Raw genomic sequence first — 20,484 nt, forward strand, 5'->3', positions numbered from 1 at the left:
GAGTTGTAGAACTGAAGAAAATTAGATTGTACTACTAGTGGCAGGAATGGAGAAGTTTTTAAAAAAGGAGTTGAGATCAAAGAAAATGAGAAGTGAGAGAAGTCTTTGAGCATGGTGATTCAAATGATCATTAGAGACCTTTTAGAATATTAATGAAAGTGAGGACACCAGTGCCTTTAAGAAAATTAGAAGAAGGGGCACGTGGGTGGCTCAGTTGGTTGTCAGACTTCCGCTCAGGTCATGATCTCACAGCTTGTGAGTTGGAGCCCCACATCGGGCTCTGTGTTGACAGCTCAGAGCCTGGAGCCTGTTCCAAGTTCTGTGTCTCCCTCTCTCTCTGCCCCTCCCCTGCTCGTACTCTGTCTCTCTCTCTCAAAAATAAATAACAAATATTTTTAAAATTTTTAATAAAATTAACATTAAAAAATGAAAAAAAAGAAAATTAGAAGAAAAGGAAATAGATTAGTAATAATTTCTCACTAGATATGTGTACCCATAAACGGAAATGAGAAAAACTGCAAGGTATCTAAAGGAGACAGAAAGATAGGTGGCAGGTTGGGGGGGGGGGGGGGTTGTTGTTGTTGTTTTTATTTGTTTGTTTTTAAGTTAAGGAGATCTGGGCATGTCCAAGACAGAGGAAAAGGATTCAAAGAGATGGAAAATACTGGAGAAGGAATAAAATAGATAATAGGAAGAAAGAGTCTAGAGAAATGGCAGGGAATGGTTTCAAAGGACAGGACGGGGGAAGGTATTAGCCCTAGAAATAAGAATGATCACACTTTTCTAAAAGCAGAAGAAAGGGAAGGTGATAAAAGGCTAATGTTAGATGTAAAGGAGGAAAGATGTACAAATTTATAACCGATGCCCTCAATTTTCTCAGTATAGTAAGAAGGACATGAAATTACCATTAAAAACAGAGAGGTATGGGGGCGCCTGGGTGGCTCAGTCGGTTAAGCGGCCGACTTCGGCTCGGGTCATGATCTCGCCGTCCGTGAGTTCGAGCCCCGCGTCGGGCTCTGTGCTGACAGCTCAGAGCCTGGAGCCTGTTTCAGATTCTGTGTCTCCCTCGCTCTGACCCTCCCCCGTTCATGCTCTGTCTCTCTCTGTCTCAAAAATAAATAAACGTTAAAAAAAAACAAAAAAACAGAGAGGTTGGAATGAGACTGAAAGCTTGAGGAAAGCAGAAAATATGTGGACTAGCTGCTGTGGGAAATATACCAGAGCATCAGCAAATACTGGGCACTACATTAAGTCCAGATCAAGCTAGCAACATTAATCTATAGAAGGCCAAGTTAACAGTCCAGGAAGAGAAACAACGAATTATCAGAAACTGAAAGATCTAGGGTTAGGCCATGATGAATTGCAGGGAGGCAGAAGGGGGCAGTGAAGAGTTAAGGAGGCAAAGGGATCTAGACATTTCTCCAAAGAAGGTATAGTAATTGCCAAAAAAAAAAAACCACATGGAAAGATGCTCAACAACATTAGTCATCATGGAAATGCAAATCAAAACCACAATGATACTACTTCACACCCACCAGGATGGCTATGAGCAAAAAAGACAGGCGGTAACAGTGATGGCAAGAATGTGGAGAAACGAACCTACATACACTGCTGCTGTGAATGTAAATTGGTGCTCAACTTTGGAAAACCGTTCTTTAAAATGTTAAACATATAATACCATATGATCCAGAAATTATACCCATGGGTATGTAACCAAGAGAATGAAAACACAGATTTTTAAAATTTATTATTATTTTTTAAGTAGGCTTTACACCCAACGTGGGACTTGAACTCACAACCTCAAGATCGAGCATCTCATGCGCTACTGACTAAGCCAGCCAGGTGCCCCTGGAGACACATTTTTTTTTTTAAAACCTGTACACAAATAATATTAATAACAGCATTATTCACAATAGCCAAAAAGTGTAAACAATCCAAATGTCCATCAATTCATGAATGGATAAACAAAACAGTATGTCCACATGCAATATTATTCACCTATAAAAAGGAATGCAGTATTAATACATGTTACCACCTGGCTGGACCTTGAAAATAGTATGTTAAATATAAGAAGCCAGCTACAAAAGGCTATTGGGAGGATTCCATTTATATGAAACGTCCAAAATATACAAACACCTGGAGATAGAAAGTAGGGTTGCTAGGGGTAGGTTGGGGGGATGGGGAGTGATTGTAATAGATATGGGGTTTCTTTTTGTGGTGATGAAAACGTTCTGGAATTAGATAGTGGTGATGGTTGCATAACACTGTGAATATACTAAAAACCCCCGAATTGTACACTTTAAAATGGTTTAAATGCTGGGGTGCCTGGGTGGTTCAGTTGGTTAAGCATCCAACTTTGGCTCAGGTCATGATCTCGCGGTTCATGAGTTTGAGCCCCGCGTGGGGCCCTGTGCTGACAGCTCAGAGCCTGGAGCCCGGATTCTGTGTCTCCCTCTCTCTCTCTGTCCCTACCCTGCTCGTGCTCTGTCTCTGTCTCAAAAATAAATAAACATTAAAAAAAATTTAAATGCTTTAAATGATAAATTTTATGTTATATGAATTTTATCTTAATTTAAAAAGATACATTAAAGTATCCTATCTTTTACAACTATTTCTTCAATCTTTTCTGATTACTGTGTACATTCCAAGGCAAAAGGCAAATACAGCTATCCCTCCTGGCTAGGGTTTCAATTCCTCCTAAGTATAGAAAGTGAAACCAAAAGTTCTTTGACTACAAGAGATCAGCAAAATCTTTATCTCTCTAGATGTCTCCAGCTAGAATGAATAGTATTTTTAAAAACATCTTTCTAAAAAAGCATCTAGAAGATGCTTTATAAAAGTAGGACTAAGTATTTCTACCTATATTCTCCTAAAACATACCTCCTTCATTTTAACCTCAAGGGAATGCTACAGAATAGTATTATTTTCAAGTCGTTTGACTATCTGGTTGTGAAGCATAAATGAAAAAGCATGGATTTAGAACTTAAAAAAACTTAGATCTAAATCCCAGCTCTATCACTTAATAGCTGTGATATCACAGCTTTCATCTTCCATAAAATAGAAGATAATACTGGCCCCACAAGGTTACTTGAGAGTTAAATAAAATAGCATACACAAAGTCACTAGCACAACTTTTTACATATAGTGGCACTCAACAAATTAGGTCATCATCAACAACATGAGTTCATTTTCTTTTTTTTAATTTTTTTTTAACGTTTATTTATTTTTGAGACAGAGAGAGACAGAGCATGAACAGGGGAGGGTCAGAGAGAGGGAGACACAGAATCTGAAACAGGCTCCAGGCTCTGAGCTGTCGGCACAGAGCCCGACGCGGGGCTCGAACTCACGGACCGCGAGATCATGACCTGAGCCGAAGTCAGCCGCTTAATCGACTGAGCCACCCAGGCGCCCCCATGAGTTCATTTTCAATTCCATTTTATGGAACACAGGATTTCATTACATCAACAAAATTAACTAAATTGTATTAATCTAAGAGGTTAGCTTCTAGATGCTATATGAAGTTTCTAATTCTATACAAATTATAACTAATACTATTATAACTAAAAATTCTGACTATTAATGATCATCTCCCAAATTATGAATGGTCTTCTAAATGCAATATTGCTTTCATGAAAACTTTTCCTGATTATGTTCACATATATTAACGCACTATTCCTCAAAATTCCAGTCAAAGAGATGACATTCTGGTGTCCTTAAAATAGGGAAATGGAGGGGAACCTGGGTGGCTCTGCTGGTTGGGCGTCCAACTCCTGATTTTGGCTCAGGTCACGATCTCACAATTCGTGGGTTCGAGCCCTGCATCGGGCTCTGCACTGACAATGTGGAGCCTGCTTGGGATTCTCTCTCTCCCTCTCTCTGTCCCTCCCACACTCATGCTTGCCCTCTCTCTCTTTCTCTCTCTCTCAAAACAAACAAATAAACTTAAAAATTAAAAAAAAAAATAGGGAAATGGAGATAACTCAGATTAAGACCATAATTTGATACTGGCTTCCCAGGATTCTACTTCTAAGGACTCTTAAATATTTTTCAGCAAAAGCTTTCAGAATGACACAGAGAAACATTTCCCTTTTACTCAAACATGCGGCACAAATGATAACAAGTGTTCCTGAGATCCAAATTATTTCCATAATACTAGACGAAAGGCTATGGAGTCAAGAGGAATACCATATGGTGTGATAAAGAAGGGATAAAGAACAGAGCTGAGAGATTCCACTCCCTGGGGATAGGAAAGGAAGGAAGGAAGGAAGGAGGAAGGAAAGAAGGAAAGGAAAAGGAGGAAAAGAAGAAAGGAAGGGAGAAGGAGATAAGGGGAGAGGGAGAGGGAGAGAGGGAGGGAGAGAAGAAGGAAAGGAGGAAGTGAAAAAGAAAAGTAACAATTTTCTCAGACTCTTATTGCCATTTCAATGAATGGAAACAATGAGCTCATCTATCTAACTACTATTTGGATGTTTCCTAGACCTTTTAAATTGAACTTGTATTAAATTAAACTTATCATCTTTCTGCTAAACCAGATCTTCTTTCTGTATTTATTTAAGAAGCATCCCATATACACAATCTACCTAAGACTCAAATCTAGAAGTCATCTTTAACACCCTCATCCTTTACATCCTGATTTCCAAGAATTATCTATTTTACCTCTTAAAAACTTAAAATTTTAGTTTAAGTCCTCATTATCTTCAACCTGGATCATTACAACAATCTCGCAACTAGTTCTCTGGTTTCTGTCACTGTTTCAGCTCATCTTTTCCAAAGCAATCAGGATGATCTAAATTACAAATCTGATCACATTGCCCACAGGGTAAAGTTCAACTCTTTAGCACAGCACACAAGATCCTTCATTAATCAGGTTGTCGCTTGCCTTATCTATTGCAGATTATTTTCTGAACTTTAAACTCTAATATTACTCATGGTTTGCTAAACATACTATTATATCACACTTGAACTTGTATTCTATCTCTTGTCCATTTCTTGAATTCCTATTTATTCTTCAAAGTTCAGCTCAGAAATAATCTCCTCAGTGAAGCTTTTCCAAAACCACTGTCCCCACCTCTAGGTCAAAGTTAATCTGTTGTTCATCTAGGCAGCCATTGTATTTCTAAGTTCCTTCTATTTGGCCCTTTTCATTCTATATCTTAATAACGTATCTATTTCCCCTATTTGTCTGTGAGCTTCTTAAGAGCAAGGTCATCTTTTCATCTTTGCATCTCCAGTGTATAGTAACTGGCACACAGGTGTTCTCAATATATGAGGTTGTGATATCTATCTCCATTAGCAGAACTGTTGCCAATTTGTGACTTAACCATACATGTGCTAAATACAGATATAGGCTAAATGTCTTATTCTTCATAAATATTTTTGTGATTCTTTTTGATTGTATCTTTAGAAACATCTGTATCAGTAAATTCTTTTTTTTTTTTTTTATTTAAATTCAAGTTAGTTAACATACAGTGTAGTATTGGTATCAGGAGTAGAACCCAGTGATTCATCACTTACATATAACATCCAGTGTGCATCCTAACAAGTGCCCTCCTTAATGCCCATCACTCATTTAACTGCCCCCCCAACCCACCTCCCTTCCAGCAACCCTCAGTTTGTTCTCTGTATTTAAGAGTCAGTAAATTCTTTATACTTACAAACAAACTAGCCATAAAGTTATCGCTTCATTTTTCCCCAATTCTTTTCTCTCTTCTTTCTAATTCATCCTGACCCACCAATGTAGCTACCTAATACTAAATGATCCTTCCAATTTCTCTCCACCCTTGCAAGGAAAAAAATTCTTCTGAGCTCTGAGCTATAGAATTCCCCATTAGGCTCACATCTCTCAAAGGGAGGGTCCTATTTACTTTTATACTCTTAGCACCTAGTGGCTATGCTGGACATTGTGTGTGATAAAATCTTGTTTGCTCAACCCAAATGTCAACTAATGTGTGGACACATAAAATGTGGTATCCACATTTTAGATACATAAAATATTCTAAAATTAGTTGTGGTGATGGTTGCACAATTCTAAATATACCCAAAATCATTGAATTGTGCAGTTTAAACGGGTGGGTTATATGATCTCAATAGAGATTCCTGTTATAAAAACAGGAAAAAAATATTGTTTGCTTTCACTACAAAGTTGAAAAGGGATCAGAGAAAGTACAAGTGTACAATGACAGACAAGTTTATTTAGCGGACACTCCTCACTAGGGCTGGTACAGCCTGTTGAGTGAATGAATCTTTGACCATTAGCCCATGCTAAAGAGCCAGTGTGTTAACTAGAGAGGAATGTGGAGTAAGTAGCAAGTCACTCAATTGATCTGTGACATGAATATACGAAGCAAAACAATTTAAAGCACTGAAATTCCTCAATTCTAAGGACCGAGAAATTTAAGTCTTCTCAGAGCCCATTCCACCATTCCACTTGCCTTCTTTGCTCTATTCTTAGCTCTTGTGACTGGCGAAGAGTATCAACTACATGGTTATACCTTGTCCCTCCTCCAAGACTGATTGCTGAATTGGTGCTTACCATCATCCTCTTAACCTGAATTCTCTAAGAAACATTCAGAAATTAACAATGTTCTCCTGTTTTGTTGACTGCTGAGTCATTTTCTCAGTATACCTGGTATGGTGTACAGAATAATGGCTTCCTAAAGCCGTGTCTACATGTTATTCTCTGGAACCTGTGACTATGTTACCTTACATGGCAAAAAGGGCTTTGCAGATATGATTAAATTAAAGGATTTTGAGAAAGGGTGATTATCCTGGATTATCCAAATATGTTCAATGTAATTACAAGGGCCTTTTAAAAAAATTTTTTATGTTTATTTAATTTGGAGAGAGAGACAGAAGGAGGGGCAAAGAGAGAGGAAAACAGAAAATCTGAGACATTCTCTACACTGACAGACGAGAACCCAATGTGGGGCTCAAACTCACAAACCACGAGATCATGACCTGAGCCACAGTCAGACACTCAACCGACTGAGCCACCCAGGTACCCTATCATAAGTGTCTTTATAAGTGAAAAAGCAGGTAGGAGAGTCAGAATCAAAAGACATGTGATGAGGGGCACCGGTTGGCTCAGTTAAGTGTCTGACTCTTGATTTCAGATCAGGTCATGATCTCATGGTTCGTGAGATCAAGCCCCATCAAGGCCTTGTTGGGCTCAGCACTGATAGCACAGAGCCTGTTTGGCATTCTCTTTTTCCCTCTCTCTCTCTGCCCCTCCCTGGCTTGTGCTTGGGCTCGCTAGGTCTCTCTCTCTCTCTCTCAAAATAAATAAATAAAACTTAAAAAAAAAAGAAGAAGAAGAAGAAATGTGATGACAGAAGCAGCAGAGTGATGTGACTGCTGGCTGGCACCATGAGCAAAGCAATGGGGGCAGCCCCTCAAAGCTGGAAAAGACAAGAAAACAGATTCTCCCCTACAACCTCCAGTCCTATCAACACTTTGATATTAGTCCTCCAAAATCCATTTAAGACTTCTAACCTCCGGAACTGTAAGACAATATATCTGTATTGTTTTAGGCCGCTAAATATGTGGCAATTCGTTAAGCAGCAATAGGAAAGGAATATACTTGCCCCTACCAATATCATCAATATCAGGCCTAAAGCATAAGCCTCCTATTGGTGGAGTCCAGCTGGTTTTACTGATCAAGATAGAGTACTGGTTTAGAACAAATGTTATTTGTGTCAGAGTAAAAATGCTTTTCCCTTTGCACTACATGAAGTTCCAGAACTAACCAGTGGAAATTGCAGTTTGATCAATGGCTAACAGTCAATATAGGTAAAGAAAACACAGAAATATATAATCCTTTCACTGGAATTTTAAAACATGGATTTCATAATAATATTATATACCAATAATAACTTCAATTGTACATGTGTTCATTGACATGTTTTTTAGGGGAAGCTTTAAGAAGGGTACCAAACTGAGACAGGATGAGCAGTTTGGAATGGGGTGTTTCATTGACAGCTTGGCAGTGGTTAGGAAATACAAGATAATGTCCCAGGGATAAAGGAATATAAGGTAGGCAGTAACAGAAAAAGGCTCTCATCTAAGATATAGCCAGTAATAGAGTGAAGGCATGATATGGCAGAAAAAAAGTAAGACACAGAAAACTAAACACTAAGAGATGATACTAAGATCAGATGACTGCCTAGAGCTCAAATTTCTCTATTTCATTCACTTTAATTTAATCTTTAGCTTAATAAACTAACTTAACAACTTCCAAATTTTCCTAACATTCTTTTTCCAGTTCCAATGTAAAGCTTTTGCAAGTTAGCTGTGAACTTCAATTTGATAAGAAAGTAGAACATTTCCAACAACTGTGAAAATACTATTCACACTTACTATTCATTCTTTCCATCATTTAAGAAGATTTGTCATACTGATATCACTAATTTTATATCAGTGTTTACCATCCCCCTGCCAGGTTAAGTGTTCAAAAAAGATATCTCTTCCTTACAATTGCACAGCGTGGCATTTTTGAAGAAATTCCATCTTCTTCTGTTGCCCCATTGGGTCCAGGTACCTCTTTCCTCCTCTTTCGTGTGTTGACTTTGGCTGAACTCTGAGCATCCATCTTCTTTTAACTGGTCATAGAAAGTGAAAAAGAATTTTTTTCTCATTGAAGTGGAGAAAAAGTCTGTCACAAGTATTTCAGAGATGTTAACACAGATACACTGAGCAAAAGATCAATTCCATAGCACAGATCTCACAAGATGAGCCAATTGCATCTGGCAAAAAACAACAAAGCTTCACAAAACACATGCTCTAGTAGAAACACTGAAATGCCTCTCTGAAACAATGGCCACAATTAATCACCTGACCTTGGAAATTATTACCCTGACCAATGCAGCCTGTATACCAACTGCTAATTTCATATCCTGTCTAAATGTAAAAGATTGAAATAACTTTTTTGAGAAAGTCAGTTACATAGAATTTACCACCTTCCCCTAATAACATCCCTGATACACCTGGAGATATGACAGACACAAGGAAAAGTGAAAGGTATGTCTTTGGTGCAGATGGAAAAAAAAAGAGCCTTTTTTAAAAAGAGACAGCCATCACCAATTCCTGGTTTAACAAAACATGTATTTCTTAACTCCTAATGCTCTGTAGATTTCAGAGACCACTCCATCAGGGTTATCTATGAAAATTGTAAAGTAAGTATATTGTATCTTTTAAATGTCCTTCCTTTTCCTGGTCTAATACCCATTTCCCCTTCCTCTTTCAGAGTTAGCACCTTAAGCTATTCAAAGCACCAACTATTAAAACCTCACCCTGGCTTCTCCCTCCCCCAGTGAAAACTTATAAATTACTCTCTCACTTAGCAGAAAGCTTCTAGCAACTAGCTACCACAGAACAGCTCTGAATATTTGATGTTTATGTTTAGATGTTGGCTTGTGCTACCTCTCCAACACCCTGCAAGGATATCTGCATTTTTCTTGGGTAACATAATTTGCACAAATTAATTGATAATGATAATGATAATTGATAATGATAATTTCTGGCATCAGCCAGAAATTGGGGATAGAGGAACTTTAATGGTTAACTGTCATTTCTGCCCAAGATATGTACAGTGAAAGGTGGAAAAAATATCCTCAGAGCAGAGATAAAAAACAAAACAAAAAAAATGCCAGGGGCACTGGGTGGCTCAGTTAGTTGAGCATCCAACTTGGGCTCAGGTCATGATCTCACAGTTCATGAGTTCGAGCCCCGTATTAGGCTCGCTGCTGTCAGCCTGTCAGTGCAGAGCCCGCTTTGGATCCTCTGTCCTCCTCTCTCTACCCCTCTCCCACTTGCACTCTCCCCAAAATAAAATACTATTTTAAAAAAATGCCAGACAGAATGAGGACATTCTACTCCACCTTTCTGTCTCTAATTAGCCCTCCTGAATAAGATGTTCATCTAAACAACTGCAGTTGAGCCTTATTTTCTTTCCTCCAGCTAAATTCCAAGTGGCAATATGACAAGATCTAAGAGAAATCTGACCTAATTCTTAAAGAGTGAAGGTGACACCCATGAGTCATGGCTAAGTATTAGGCTGACATGAAAAATGTCAGAGTCCAAAGTGAAAGATGAACACCACCCAGAAACTTCCTTTCATCACGAATGCAAATTAAAATGGAATAAAGGTGCTATACATTTAACAAGTTTTCCGGTGATGATCAGAGCTTTTCTTCATTATTGTTATCATATGTTTGAAACTATCCAGAGATTGTATTACTACTCCTATCTCACTGGTCTGAGGCCTACTAAAAACACCTAATCAGTGCAATTAGTGACCATTTCTAATTTACACACAACAGGACTTTTGCTTAAGTATCTGTTAACTTCTTCTCAGGGTAAGTAGACAAAATCCATCATGAAAAATGTAATGAGCAATCTGGTGTCAGGCAGCTGAAGGTCAGGCAGTCACTAATAGTGGGAACTTACTGTGTACAAGATACATACTTTTTGAAGTAAACTATTTTCTCAAGAAGACTTTAATTCAGCTGAAGAAACCACATGTTCATGATATAAAAGTGCTCTTTAGGATTCTAAAACCACTGGGGGAAATTTGCTAAAGAACAGGATATTTAGACAGTTTCAAAGTATCTCCATGTATTTTGAAGCAATTCTCATAAATTACTTATTAATTACAAAGGGAAAAGAGTTAACTTTATAACGAAAAAATTTCTTAGCCAAGTGATCCAAGTTAACTAACATCACCAATAATGTCTCCATCACCTGCCCCAAATGCGTAGCCTGTATGGATTTATAAGGAACGAGCAAACAAACCTCAATTAAAAGACATTGTAGGGGTGCCTGGGTGGCCCAATTGGGTTAAGTGCCAGACTTTGGCTCAGACCAGATCTCACAGTTTGAGCCCGCATCGGGCTCCCGGCAGTCAGCACACAGCCTGCTTCAGATCCTCTGTCCCCTTTCTCTCTGCCCCTCCCCAGCACGTGCTTTCACACACATTCTCTCTCTCTCTCAAAAAAAAAAAAAAAAAAAAAAAAAAAAAGATTCTACAGGGTGCCTGGGTGGCTTAGTTGGTTGAACATAGACTCTTGATTTTGGCTCAGGCCATGAGCCCCCCATTGGGCTCCACGCTGAGCATGGATATAGATAGATAGATAGATAGATAGATAAATAAATAAAGCCTGTTACTCTTCAAAAAATGTAAACCATGAAAAACAATGAAGGGCGCCTGGGTGGCTCAGTCGGTTAAGCATACAACTCTTGATTTTCGCTCAGGTCATGATCTCATGGTTCATGACTTCAAGTGCTACGTTGGTCCACACTGATGATGTGGAGCCTGCTTGTGATTCTTTCTCTCTCTGCCCCTCCCCAGTTCAAGCACGCTCTCTCTCTTTCAAAATAAATAATAAATTCACACACACACACACACACACACACACACACACACACACACACTGAAAGGCTGAGGGATTGTTCCAAAGAAATGACAACGAAATTTCATTTCTAGGCTGCAGGAGAAATGGTTATAAAGGATAGTCATTAGGACAATCAGTAAAATCTGAATATGGACTGTGTACCAAATCATAATACACATCAACGTTAAAATAAACTTCCTGGGGCGCCTGGGTAGCTCAGTCGGCTAAGTGTCCAACTTCAGCTCAGGTCATGATCTCAGAGTTCGTGAGTTTAGGCCCCACATTGGGCTCTCTGCTGTCAGCATAGAACTCACTTCATCTCCTGTCTCTCTCTCTGTCCCTCTCCGGCTCACACACTCTCTCTCTCTCTGTCTCAAAAATAAATAAACATTGAAAAAAATAAACTTCCTGATAACTACACTATGTTATGTAAAAGACTATCCTTGTTTTAAGGAGATAAATGCTGAAGTACCTTGAGGTAAAAGGGTCATGATCTCTGCAACTTACCCTCAGCAGCAGCAATAGCGGTATAGAAAGGAGGTGAAAGAAGGGAGGGAGGGAGGAGGGAACAAAGGAAGGGGATGGAGGAGAAGAAAGGGAAGGAGTGGGGGAGGAGAAAGAAGAAAATTGTGTACACTATGTTATATATAAAAAAAGGTAAAGCAAATATGGCAAAATGTTATCAATGTATGCAACTAGATGGGGTATAAAGGAGTTAATTTTAATATTCTTGCAACTTTTCTATAGGCTTTACACTTTTCAAATAAAAAGTTTAATTTTTAAAATGTTCTGTAGCAATTTTCCACATAGATAGGCTCTCATATAAGATTGTCTTTCAGATTCTCTAGAAACATATTCCTTCTCCTTCCTAATTCTTTGATTTAGTATACATGATACAAATATTCCAAGAAGTATATGTTCTCGTAATCTAAACATCTTGCAAGGAAGTAAGATCATAACAGCAACAATCATAATAATGACTATCTTTTTTTGAATATTTACTATGTGCCAAGCACTGTGCTAGGCACTTAATACACATTATTCTCATTTAACCCATACAACCTGAGATGCAGGTATTATTAGCCCCAACTTACAAATGAGAAAACTAAAGATCAGGGAAGTTAAGCAACATAACCAACAGATCACACAGCTGGCCAATGGGAGAGCCAGGATTTAAATCCAGGCTTGCCTAATTCCCAAGTCTTCACCACTATATTGGGCTATCTCCTAGAATCCAAGGTTTTTACTTACTTCCTTACTTCCTTACTTACTCATTTATTTATTATGTTTGTTTTTGGGAGAGAGAGAGTGAGCAGGGGAGGGGCAGAGAGAGAGGAAGACAGAGAATCCAAAGCAGGCTCCGCACTGAGAGCAGACATCGGATGCCGGACTCAAACTCATGTCAGATCATGATCTGAGCTGAAGTCCAATGCTTAACCAACTGAGCCACCCAGGTGCCCCAGAAATCCAAGACTTTTAAAAAGAAGCTGTCTCATCATCAATACTGTTGCTTCCTTCTATCAGGAACATTCTCCTTACGGCATGGGTCCCTTAAGTTCTTACTGATGTAAATCAGTCTTAACTGCACAGAATAAAAGGTCACAGTTACTTAAAAGGTAAACAAGGCCCCAGGACCAATCAAACATAACTGACATGGCTATTGGCCTGATTCAGAGGCAGTCCAATTTGTCAGCTGTACAGATATATAGATCTTCCCTATTAGATAGTTTTGCTATGATTTTTCTAAGCTTTCAACTTAAGCAATAAAGAATTCTTGGGGCACCTGAGTGGCTCAGTTGGTTAAGCTCCCTCCCCACTTTTGATTTCGGCTGGGGTCAATGTTCCAGAGTCATGAGATCGAGCTCCACGTCCAACACCAAGCTGAGCATAGAGCCTGCTTAAGATTCTCATTCCCTCTCTCTCTCTCCCCCACACTCACTTGAGTTCAGTCTCTCAAAAATAAAAAAAAAAAAATTCTTTAATCTCTGTTCTTCCCTCTTCTGACATTACAAATAGGTGGCACTTTCCATTCGTGATATAAAAGAATTTTAAGGGCGCCATAATAAATCAAGGGAATAAATGTCATGTCATATTTTCAACAATTATTTTCCATAACTTACAGTTAAAATTCTTTAGTGTTTAACAGAAAAATACTTAACAGGTCCAAAAACATGTTTATAGGAATTTCTCAGAAGTCTGCTCTGTGTGTGGGGGTGGGGTGGGGAGTAAGAGGAAGGGGTGGGTGGGTAATGTGTGCTACAATATTTTTACAGCTTTATTGAAGTATAATTGACACACAACAAACAAACTGTATTTAAAGTATATAATTTAATGAGTTTTAACATATCTATACATCTGTGAATCATCAAAATTAAGATAAGCAACATAACTATCACTCTCAGGTTTCTTCATGCCACTCACTTTATAATCTATCCCTCCCTCCCCGACTTCAACTTTGCTTTGCTTTTTTGTTTGTTTTACATTGTGGCAAAATACACATAACATAAAATTTGCTTTGCTTTTGAACTGCTTACTTCTTAAAATACTGAATCATCCTGTCATATGATTCAACTTAACTAGACAAATCATGGTGGATATTATTATACTAGAAAGAAGCAAAGGCTCTCCTTCCAAGAGTTAAAATATTGTCAGTGTGGCTTTAAAGACATTCTAAAGCCAAATTAGTATCTGGGGTGGTTGGACCTTGTGACACTGGATCTATTTCACTAGATTAAAAAACCACAGGGGTGCCTAGGTGGCTCAGTCAGTTAAGCATTGACTCTTGATTTTGGCTCAGGTTATAACCTCATGGTTCGTGGATTCAAGCCCCATATGGGGCTCTGCACTGACAGCATGGAGCCTGCTTGGGATTCTCTCTCTCTCTCTCTCTCTCTCTCTCTCTCTCTCTGTCCCTCCTCTCCTCTCTCTCTCTCTCAAAATAAATAAATAAACTTTTTTTAAAAAATCATACAAAAAATATAAAATATCATAATGAGGACTCAAGGCAAGAGAAAGGATTTGTATGATTAGCTAATTAAAAAGCCAAAGTAAACTTCACAAACATAAAAAGAATCAAGGCAACCATTGTTATTAATATGTTACAAAGCCCTTTGGTAAATAATAGTAATACTAATATATTTTACCTGTATTTCATTTGAATACATACAACAAAATCTCTCCATCTGCCTTATATAAACACCTTTAATCAAATGTGTAAGGCAGTGTTTCTCAATATTATTTATCCGTGCTCCATTTTAAGAAATACAGAAATCTTAACCTCGCTTCGTCAGCACAGTGTAGTGATTAAAAGAGTTCAGGACCTAAAGTCAGATTACCTAAATATGAATCCTATCTCTACCACTTATTAGCCATGAGAACTTGGAACAAATTCCTTAATCGTCAGAGTTGCATCACCTAACAAACGAGGTTCAAATGGAGTAATCCATGTAAAGCCTTAATCGGTGCTTGGCACACAGTAGTGCTTGTACATATTTTACATTTTAATGTAAAAATATGGTAAAATATTAAATATGCTATATCTCCTGCTATATATCTCCCACTCCTACCCCATTTAAGAACTACTGTTGTAGCAAGAACTCTTCTAGAGTCTGATCTTTTTTTTTCTCTAAGGTTATTTATTTGAGAGAGAGAGAGAGTGTGTGTGTGTGCATGTGAGCAAGGGGCAGAGAGAGGGGGGGACAGAGAGACTCCCAAGCAGGCTCCGTGCTGCCAGCACAGAGCCCAACTTGGGGCTCTATCCCACAAACTGCGAGATCATGACCTGAGCCACAAACAAGAGTCAGACATTTAACTGACTAAGCCACCCAGGCGCTCCTTCTAGAGAGTCTGATCTTAAGCTGTGATGAAGAAAGAAATATTACCACCACTACGCTAACAGTGAGCACTTATATAACACCTGTATACCTAAATACTTAAAAATATTTAAAACTCCCTTAATTTCACAATCCTTCGACATAGTTATATTGTTTTTTAACACTATTTTTACAGATGAGAAAACTGAGGCACAGTTAAGGTCACATAGCTAGTAAGCTGAGAAGCTAGGAATCAGATTCAGTCAGCCTGGCTGCAGACTACACACCCCTAACTACTATAGTATACAATATGATACAATTCTATACTATATAAGAAGGTACCTGATAACTATCTCTAAATATCTGAATGCTTGTCATGTTGGATAGAGTAAACAGTTGTTCTGTGAGAGTCGACCAAAAAATGCATCATTGGTTGGAAGATGCAGAGTTATAAATTTTAACTAAACTTAATAATAACCTTTTTAGGAACAAAAGAGTTATCTGAAATGGGACTGGGTTACCTCAGGAGGCATTTCCTTTTGGCACACCAGGACATTCGAGCTGAGGTTGTGTAGAAACACATTTATTCCTTTTGTTGGTCATTATCCTGTTAAAGTCCATTTTGGTTGATCTTTTTGCTTATTCCAGTCTGTTAAAATAATTTCAAATTTTGACTGCCATCTATAATATTAGCTATTTATCATAATTTTATGTAGTCTGTAAACTTGAAAATGTTTTTATGTCTCCATCGAAGTCACTGATGAAAATATTGATCAGGATTGATATATGTCATCATATGCCAACGTGACATACCACTAGATCCTTTCCCCCTTGTGATGACCCACTCTTTTTTAATGTTTACTTATTTATTTTGAGAGGGAACACAAATGTGCAAAGGGAGGAGGGGCAGAGAGACAGAGGTGGGGAGAGAATCCCAAGCAGGCTCCCAGCCAGTAGCACAGAGCCTGACACACAGCCCAATGTGAGACCTAATTCCATGAACTGCGTGATCATGACCTGAGCCAAAATAAGATCCACTCCTAATACTCTAGTTTAATACAATATAAAACATGGCAGAGTTTATCTTTAGAAAACAGAATATAGAATATATTTAAAATTCTTAATGATTAGGGTATTCAATCAGATGTAAATCTGTTTCACTGCATTATCACACAATCCATATTTCTCTATCATAATACCAAAGATTATGATGAAAATAGTGATGATAATAATTATAGCTAACACTTACAGAATACTTTCTATGGCCAAGAACTTTCAACTTCTGCATATATTAAGTAATTTAACCCTCACAACAATCCTATAAGGTAGGTAATACTATTATCTCTATTTTGCAGATGAGGAAATTAAGGCACAGCTACGTTAAATGACGGACATCACACACCTAGGACAGGGCAAAAACAGGATTTGAACCTAAGCATTCTGGCTCTAGGGTCTGTGCAGTTAACAACACTATGCTACCTAGTATATAAAATGGTCATATATGAATTTAATCAAAACCACTTATTATATTCTGTCAGACAGGAATTTACTTTCATCTTTCATAAACAGTGGGCTCCCTTCTCACTGGGCATATTGATGGCAGACTACTCAAGAACTCTAGGGACTTGTTTTGGTTTGGGCCAAAACAGAAGAGTAGCGAGGGCGCTAGACTAGGAATCATATCATATAAACTGAGATTTAATTCTAGCTCCTTCTAGTACCTTAACTCGAGGTTAAGGTAAGTCCCTTGATTCTAAGAGTTTCTTCATGTGATTAAGGAAGGCTCTATTAAAATGTACTTAATTTCTAAGTCATGCTAAGGGTTAAATGAGAAATTAGACTATAAACTCCCTGATGTAGTGGAGATCTGTTGTTTGTCTTCCCACTGTTCAACCCTCCTGCTCCAAAAAGAGCCCATTTTCATTTGGAAATTCGCTTTCATTTGGTCTGTGTAAGCTTCAATCTCAAACCCTAGCATCAGATAACATGTGCCCTAAACCAATCAGCACATCACTCTCCCCTGGCCAGAGATTGGGGGAGGAAGGGAGAAGGGATAGGCAGTAATAGGTGACCTAAGCCAGTCCAATCAGAGTAAATTTAGAACTCACCAGATGGGAATGCTTGGACAAAGATGATCACTTCTTTCTCTGTGGATGTGAACCTAAAGACACGGCTTTGGGAACCATCCTGTGACAATCCAGTGCCCCATCCTATCACCAGGAGGAGAGCCTCTTTTGAAATTGTCAACACAGACACAGAGAAAGCAAGCTAGTGATGGAGAGAATTCAGATCCTCAACTGTCTAATTGTGCCAACCAATACACTCTCCTTTTTGCTTAAGTTAGTTAAACTGGGTTTCTTATCACTTGAAACCACAAAAATCACAACTGATGCATCCAATACCTATCAATGAGCTCTGGCACAGAGTAGGCACTCAATAACTATTTAAATAAATATACTAAGTATAGAAAACCACTCTGAAATTTTGAAAAGCACTTTCTTTATACATTACTGTTCTGTTTTGATGGAAAGGGGTCAAGTTCTTGTCAGTTTATAAGTGTATCAAAGATGACACAATGCAAGTCCCATCCTGTTAAAAATATTTTTCCTTACCTGCCCACATTATTCCTTTTTGCATACAGTTCTTCTGTTTTCTAAAGATGATTTTTGTGTCTTACATTGTATTTTACATTATACTTTAAACTGAACATTACACATTAGACTTAAACTCAGGTCTTAAGATTCTATGGATTTGGAACAAACACACCTAATACTTTTGGTGTTTCACATAAAACACTTCTGTATCTTATCTCCTTAGGAGATGGAGAACACGAAGGTCACAGACATTCCATAACAGTAACTCTAAACGAATTTAGAAATCATAGAGATTAACCCTCATGCTTTTCCTCTAGAACTACTACTACTTTTTAAATTCTGACTTTGTAGATTTCTGAAGAAACCATTTTTCACTGGCTCTCTCAGACCATCCCCATCCTCCCTCACATCCACTAACCTATACACCACAGAAGCATATAGAATAATTTTATAATTAGTGCCTTATTAGGGAAAAAAAAGAGTTCTTTTAGTTATCAATGCCTTACTGGAAAAAATTACCAGTTCCCCAAAAGTTACAACAGATGCCTGCCAGGACACATCAAGTTTGCTATTGAGAAAAGGCATGTGGGAGGATGAGGACATACTGAGGATAGTAAATACATGTTGGCTTTTAGTTATTAAACTGAAACTTTGCTGCATCTAAAGCCACATCACCTATACCACATTCACAATCGCCCAGTAATTGAATACCTACAACAGTGAGGAACAATACTTCCCAAACTCTTCATTTATGATAACTGCACCTCTGTAATCAACCAACACCATTAAGTAAAGGTGCACATTCTTTCTGGAAAAGGTGGCTTTAAAACATCTACATTCCAGAAGGAGAAAAAAATACATACACAGGCTGCCTTAACATAACAGGTTGTCCAGAAGGCAATAAGGCAGGGAAAAGAACCAATATGGTATAAGATCAAAATGGGGATGGGGAGTGGGAAATTACCTAATATTTTGCAGGTGGATTCTGGCTTCCAACCATAGCATCCACATTAAGCTGGGATGAGTGAGAATGAAAGTAGCTGAAGATAGAATACATAGCCTCCCTTATGAATTCATTGGTGTGTGCCAACACTTCCTGTTTCTTTAGCGGTTTATCCTACAAAAAATTTCTTTGTCAAAGGAAGCTGACAGTGAGAGTGCAGCATTTGTAAGGCCTCATTTTTCCAATATTGCTACCTTTTCAGTCCCGAGATTAGTCACCTTATCTTAGTCAAATTCTCCATTCATGCACAAATTCTAAATATAGACAACTGCCACCACCACCAGACCACCACCAAGCCTATTAAATGAATTAGTGTCTCAAATTGCTTTCAAGATACAGAACGTAGTATTTTGCCTGCAATTTTTACTCAGATTCACAAAATCTGGCTCCATTTCTGCTGACTCACCTCCCAGTACACACTGCTTGTCTTGTTCTTCAATGTTCCAATAAATGCCTGCTTGGATGCATCAAATTTGCTACTAAGAAAGTACAGAGAAGTGGAAATGTGTGTGAGGTGGGAAGGGTAGCAAGGAGAAGATTCTGAAGATAACTCTAGTAAAGGATTTTTTCCAATATGTACCCTAAGGCAGACAAAATCTGGGTACTGGCATGCATATGCTTGTGTTTTAAAGATGAAAGGCTCCTAAAGTGCAGCTTTAAGGACTCCCACTCAATCCCTTCTATTCTACTTCCTTATTGTTAACAGATCTAGTAAGCACTCCAACATGAAAGAGGAGGTAGATTCTGTTTCCTAACCTATGCAACAACCTAAGTAATAGCAAGTTGCGATCACATACATTCTTCAAGTTTCAAAAACTGAATTCAAATTTGCCAGAGTACTGCAGAGAACTATCTGCAAAAAGAGGAAACATGAATTTTTCCTTTGTATTCTATTCCTGCTTCTCCCATCTCTGGGAGATTTCCCAGAGATTTCCTCAGTAAAACCATATGCCCAGTAATGGTTTACTTTTTACATTATGTTCAGTTACAAAGCTGAGTAAGCAAGCATACTTCATATTTGGGATCTTTACCTGCTTCTACCATTGTGGAGCTTAATAAAGTGGTGCTCTTTTATTTTTTTTAATGTTTATTTATTTTTGAGAGAGAGAGACAGAGCACGAGCGGGGGAGGGGCAGAGAGAGAGGGAGACACAGAAACCGAACCCGGCTCCAGGCTCTGAGCTATTAGCACAGAGCCCAACATGGGGCTCAAACCCATGAACCATGAGATCATGACCTGAGCTGAAGTTGGACGCTTAACCGACTGAGCCACCAAGGAGCCCTGATAAAGTGGTGCTCTTAAGAGGCAAACTCTGAACTCCTAGGTCAAAGTGCATCTAATACTCTTGGCATTACTCACTTCATCTGCTGTACATTCAGGCCTTTCCGAAGAATGCAGTCATGTCATCGCTTATATAAAGGCCTTTGAAGTTAGAGAGAGGGTATGTCTAACCCATAGTGGGGAGGAGGAATTGGATTCAAGAACCAGCAGACCTCCTAGATCAGGAATTAACAAAAAACAGCCCACAGGCCAGAAATGGCCCACTGCCTGCTTTTGTAACTAAAGTTTTATTGGAACACAACCACACCCATTCACTGATGTACTGTCTATGCTGCTTTTGTGCTACAACTGCAGAGATGAGTAGTTGCAACAGACACTGTATGACCTATAAAGCCTAATATTTACTA

The 20,484-nt window shown here is 38.4% G+C and overlaps 1 protein-coding gene across 3 annotated transcripts in view; it reads right to left on the reverse strand.

Annotated features, from left to right (window-relative positions):
• The window catches only part of PCYT1A (phosphate cytidylyltransferase 1A, choline), a 46,869-nt gene that overhangs the window by 21,206 nt on the left and 5,179 nt on the right, over positions 1–20,484 (reverse strand). Inside the window, exons 2-3 of one of the 3 annotated variants that reach the window (XM_060639641.3) lie at positions 15,721–15,848; positions 8,471–8,597 (exon numbers count right to left, since the gene is read on the reverse strand). The exons of 1 other annotated variant lie outside the window; for it this stretch is intronic. In XM_060639641.3, coding sequence (XP_060495624.1) covers positions 8,471–8,587 — 117 coding nt within the window. In that variant the 5' untranslated portion in view covers positions 8,588–8,597; positions 15,721–15,848. The remainder of the gene's footprint in view (positions 1–8,470; positions 8,598–15,720; positions 15,849–20,484) is intronic. One more of the 3 variants, XM_060639640.3, reaches the window with a different exon arrangement.

Source organism: Panthera onca, chromosome C2 (assembly GCF_046562875.1).
Source record: "Panthera onca isolate mPanOnc1 chromosome C2, mPanOnc1 haplotype 2, whole genome shotgun sequence".
NCBI classification, from domain to species: Eukaryota; Metazoa; Chordata; class Mammalia; order Carnivora; family Felidae; genus Panthera; species Panthera onca.